At 43.1% G+C, this 4,878-nt stretch overlaps 1 protein-coding gene across 1 annotated transcript; it reads left to right on the plus strand.

Annotated features, from left to right (window-relative positions):
• Positions 1–58: 58 nt before the first annotated feature.
• Positions 59–3,958, plus strand: LOC123151901 (uncharacterized). The gene is made up of 8 exons (XM_044571532.1): positions 59–232; positions 460–1,315; positions 1,402–1,597; positions 2,018–2,954; positions 3,042–3,134; positions 3,208–3,276; positions 3,356–3,424; positions 3,534–3,958. The coding sequence occupies exons 2-8, from the start codon at positions 461–463 to the stop codon at positions 3,742–3,744; spliced, it is 2,430 nt and encodes an 809-aa protein (XP_044427467.1). The 5' UTR covers positions 59–232; position 460; the 3' UTR covers positions 3,745–3,958.
• Positions 3,959–4,878: the final 920 nt, after the last annotated feature.

Genomic DNA, 4,878 nt, shown 5'->3' on the forward strand with positions numbered 1-4,878 from the left:
GGGAGGCGGGGGGCGGCCAACCTGCTGACGACGGGCAAAGCAGCCATGGTGGGGAGGTGGAGGGCGGCCAACCTGCTGACGACGGGCAAAGCGGCCATGGTGGGGAGGTGGAGGGCGACCATGGTGGGGAGGCCGGCTGTGCGGCGGTCTCAGCCTTGCGTTGTAAAGGCGCAACACCGGAGCAAGGCCAAGTATCACCGAGGGATACGGCTACATCGGCTTGTCTAGATGGGTGAGGCATCTCTTCTTTAAATTTGACAGAGTACTTAGAGATGGCTTTGAAGATTACTTAGAGATGGATCCCAAATGCAACATATTTGCAGCACCTCTCTTCTAGATTTGTCGAAATGCAACAGATTACTTAGGAGTTTCATTTAGAGATGATAATTTGCTGCAAAATCTGAACTTAGAGATGGATCCCAAATGCAACTCATGATTAAGTTTATTTGGTTTTTACAGGATGGATCAAAATTCAACTTATGTGCTGAAAATCAATTTGCTTGGCAGCCCAAAAAAGGCTAGAAAGGATATCAAATGCTTCTGTTTTGATAAGGTTATTGATTCCGACTTAACAAATTATAAGGACTTGGTTGAATCAATCGTAGAGCAGTACTCGCCTCGTTATTTGGAAGTTGCACATGTTCAGTATTATGATGATGTTCTTAAAATCTACCCTGAAGTAACATCTGACCAAGAATTGGTGTCGATGTTTGAGAAACACTCTAAGACAAAGGTTGTGCATATGTTTGTTGCGTATTGTGATCCATCGGAACCATATGAGCCTATAACGGAGTGGCATAGTGATGCGCATAGCCAACCTAACAACATAGAACAAGATGATGATGATGATTATCTTCGCAACCCAGTACCTGAGAATGAGCATGTTGGTGTTGATGAGGAAAATATTTATTTAGAGGATGAACCTGTACCTCTTATCATGGTTCCTTGTTCCAACAAAGAAAAGGACAAAGACTATGTTCCTGATCATGAGAGCGAGGCTGAGAGCGAGGTTGAGAGCGAGGATGAGAGCATGTTCGAGGTTGAAGTAGAGGAAGATGAGGAATATCACGAGGCAGATCATGCACCACACATTGAATATAATAAATTAGATCCTCCAATGAACGAAGGAAGAAAATATCCCAATATGGCAGAGTTTAAATTGGCGCTTTCTCAGCATGCAATCAAACATGAATTTGAGTTTGATACCGAAAAGAGTGCACCACATAGGTTCAGAGCTTATTGTTCAAGAAGGGATGAAGATAAGTGTCCATGGAGGATATATGCTTCTATAATGGAAGATGAGTGCACAGTAATGGTAATTTTCTAACTTTACTCATGTGTGCTTAGTTTGTGGTCATGGTCTTTACTCTAGTACTAATTTTCTATGTTCATCTTTTGTAGGTGAGAAAGAACCCTTGTGGTCATGATTGCTCTAGTACAAAAAGAAAAAAGAAGTTGAAGAATGCAAACAAGCGGTGGATATGTGAGCACGTGAAGGACTGGTTAATTGAGGATGCAACTCTAGGACCAGAGGCATTGCGAAAGAAGCTTAAAGAGCATCATGGAATCGACATCAACTCTAAGAGAGTCTATATGGGTAAGCTGCTAGCCTTGAAGGAACTATATGGTGATTAGGATACAAGCTTTGATAATCTTTATAGTTTCAAGTCGCAAATTGAAAGTTGCTGCCCCGGTAGCATAGTGATCATTGATCATCACACAACAAAAGATAAAATCAGATTTAAAAGAATTTTTTTTGCTTTGAAGCCTTGCATCGATGGGTTTCTTAATGGCTGCAGGCCATACTTGGCAGTAGATAGCACCTTCTTGACAGGCAGGTTCAAGGGGCAGCTAGCTAGTGCTACCGTCGTTGATGGCCATAGTTGGATGTATCCAGTTTGTATGGGTGTTTTTGATTTTGAAACTAATGAGAATTGGACCTGGTTCATGCAAATGGTTAGACAAGCCATAGGATCCCCAAGGGGTTTAACCATATGCACCGATGCTGGGCAACCAGTGATGACAGGTGTAAAAGAAGTGTTCCCAGAGGCTGAACATAGGGAATGTATGTTTCACTTGGTGTCCAACTTCAAGAAGAAGTTTCATGGAAAGGCGTTTGATGACCACCTTTGGGCTGCTGCTTACTCATGGAACCCATATATATTTGAAAAAAATTGGGCTGCAATGGACATAGCAAAGCCAGCGGCAACTGCATATCTTAGGAGGTGGCACACTAGGTTGTGGTCTAGGAGTCAGTTCTCAACAATTTCCAAGGTGGATTATGTTACAAACAACTTGGCTGAGTGCTTCAATAATTGGATTAAGCATCACAAGTCCTTGAACTTGGATGACTTCTTTGATAAGGTTAGGCAGATGATTATGATCATGTGGAACCGAAGGAGGAAAGTAGCAAGGAAGTTGGTTGGGTTGATTCTTCCCCACATAATTAAGAAGTTGAATGCAAAGACTAGAGAATTAAACTTGGAGGTGGTAGAAAGCTCAGAAGAAGTCGCTGAAGTGACAGCATTGGGAGGCAGCGGCTTTAGGTTTGTGGTCAACTTGCTTGACAGGACATGTTCTTGTAGACAATGGCAAGTTTCTGGCCTTCCTTGCAAGCATGGTCTAGCATTTATCACATCTCTTATCAATGCACACATACAGAATTATGTGGACTTGTATTACTCCATTGACAAATTTAGGGCAGCCTATGACCAACTAATTCCTGCCATGGTTGACAAGAACCAATGGCCTAAATCTGACCATGGATTCTTCATGTTTCCACCACTACTAAAATCCACGGCGGGTAGGCATAAAACTGAGAGGTATAAAGGCTGCAGTGAGAAGAAAAGAAAAGGCGGCCAACACTTATGCCCTATTTGTAAGGACTATGGGCATCATTGGCATAAATGCAAGAAGGGTAACCCAGATGACATTGCTGCTATTTTAGCTGTGAGGTAATAAATATAATTGTGTAACTTGCTTCACTTGCATTTTTTTGTAAGCAGCCATACATGTTAACTACTTTTTTGTTGCTCATGTAGAGGACCACCAAAGAAGAGGGCAAAGACCACCAAAGCATCAATTGTGCCTTGCGAGGATGATGCTCCAGCAGCCTCTATGTGCTTTCCGCCAAGGTTAGCCACTTTACACTCATGCTCATAATTATATGAAATCTGTGTTTGAATTCTAAGTAACTTCTCACAATAGCCAAAGCTTGGAACCTACAACTACGAAAAAGAGAAAACATGATAACTCAATTACTGGAGCATCAAAAAGGTAAGAACTAGTTCTGAATTTTGTAGTAGATTAGATGAAAGCTTGGTTTTGTATTCTAATTGCATTCTTCTCACTATAGCCAAATGTTGGAGAAAACAACTAAGGAAAAAGGGAAAGGGAGTAAATCTGGATCTACAGTAGCAAAAAGGTAACCTATGGTTGTTTCCGAATTTTATGTTATGTTATGCATTGTTCTATTGTTAACCTGGGCTACTATATGTGATGTATGATGTGCTGCCATGAATGTGTATGTGTAGATCAACAACTCAACCCATTTGTGTGGCCAACAAGAAAGCATCTGTTGCTTTGAAATTACATGCCAAAAGAAAAGGCAAAGAGGTTGCTGATAAGTTGCCACACCTTCCTATGGTGCCACATGATAGCCCTGCAATGGGCACACGTAGCAAAAAAATGAATCCTGCCAGCCCTGCAATGAGCACACAAAGCAAAAGGAGGCTTAGCTTGTGATTCTCATTGGATCCCTTTCCATATCATGGTTCATTTGGGAAACTTTTGAGCTGTTTATGTAATATATATGTGAACCTGGGCTTTTGTAAGTGCTATATGTGACCTTCATGTGTTGTATTTGACATGATGTGAACCTGGACTATTATATGTGAACTCTATGTGAACCTGAATGTGTGTAGAGGACTAAATATGTGGACTATTTCCGTATATGTGAACCTGGACCAAGTTTCTATGAACTTTTAGTTTGCATACATGTGAATCTGCTCCAAGTATATTATAATTTGTGCATATATGAACTGTACAGGGGATATATCATCAATATACAAGGGAGGTTCTGTCCAATTATCCAATTAAAATAAAAGCTGTGCTAAATAGCAGATTTGGTTTCATTTGGTAATGTATTCAAGACAAACGGATCACATCACCATTGCTTTTGACTTCTAGTTCACAATTTTGGTCACAAACTACACCAAGGGTAAAAAGGACTTTTCATGTCGGATTTAACGATGTTAGTTGCCAAAACTGACGGAAATGTCATATAGGGAACAAACTGAAGTTTGAGTGCTAGAACATGAAGATTTTTTTACTAGGGCCAAAACGGGAACCGAAATTTAAGAAAGGGTCAAATAAGGAATTCTCTCCCGGTTGGGATGCTTGGTTGGCTGCCGTCCAGTTGACTGCTCGGGTGCGTTGGAAAGAGACAGTGCACAGCGGCGTGCAGCTCAGGCGACGCGCACTAGCGTTTATACCCGCGACGCTCCGCCGGCCAATCAGGTGGCGAGCACGCGCGGTCGGGGGCTTGTGGGCCAAGGATATTCGTCCATGTCGACATTCTGAGCCGACCATGTCGCGAATGCTGCCCATGGAATAGTCGGAGAGGCCTATGGTTTGCACGCTGCTGGTTTGGGTTGCTTGTTTCTATACCTGTCCATTCCTCAGTCCGGGCCCGGCCAACCAAAGCCTGACGCAAAAAACCCAGGCCCGAGCCCGGTCCGGCCTGGCCGTCGGGCCTAAAAATCGGGCCTGAGCCCGACCCATCACATTAAAAGCCCGTCAAGCCTCGGGCCACGGGCCGGGCCTCTTTCTTAAATGGCGAAATCGACAGGCCCGGACCCGGCCTGGCTCGGGCTTCGG

The sequence above is a fragment of the Triticum aestivum genome, chromosome 7A (assembly GCF_018294505.1).
Source record: "Triticum aestivum cultivar Chinese Spring chromosome 7A, IWGSC CS RefSeq v2.1, whole genome shotgun sequence".
NCBI lineage: Eukaryota > Viridiplantae > Streptophyta > Magnoliopsida > Poales > Poaceae > Triticum > Triticum aestivum.

Coding starts and splice junctions, on each gene's coding strand:
- LOC123151901 (XM_044571532.1), top strand. CDS start 461: ATGGATCAAAATTCAACTTATGTGCTGAAAATCAATTTGCTTGGCAGC. Junction 1,598..2,017: donor CTCTAAGAGAGTCTATATGG/GTAAGCTGCTAG, acceptor CTGGGCAACCAG/TGATGACAGGTGTAAAAGAA. Junction 3,277..3,355: donor ATTACTGGAGCATCAAAAAG/GTAAGAACTAGT, acceptor TTCTCACTATAG/CCAAATGTTGGAGAAAACAA.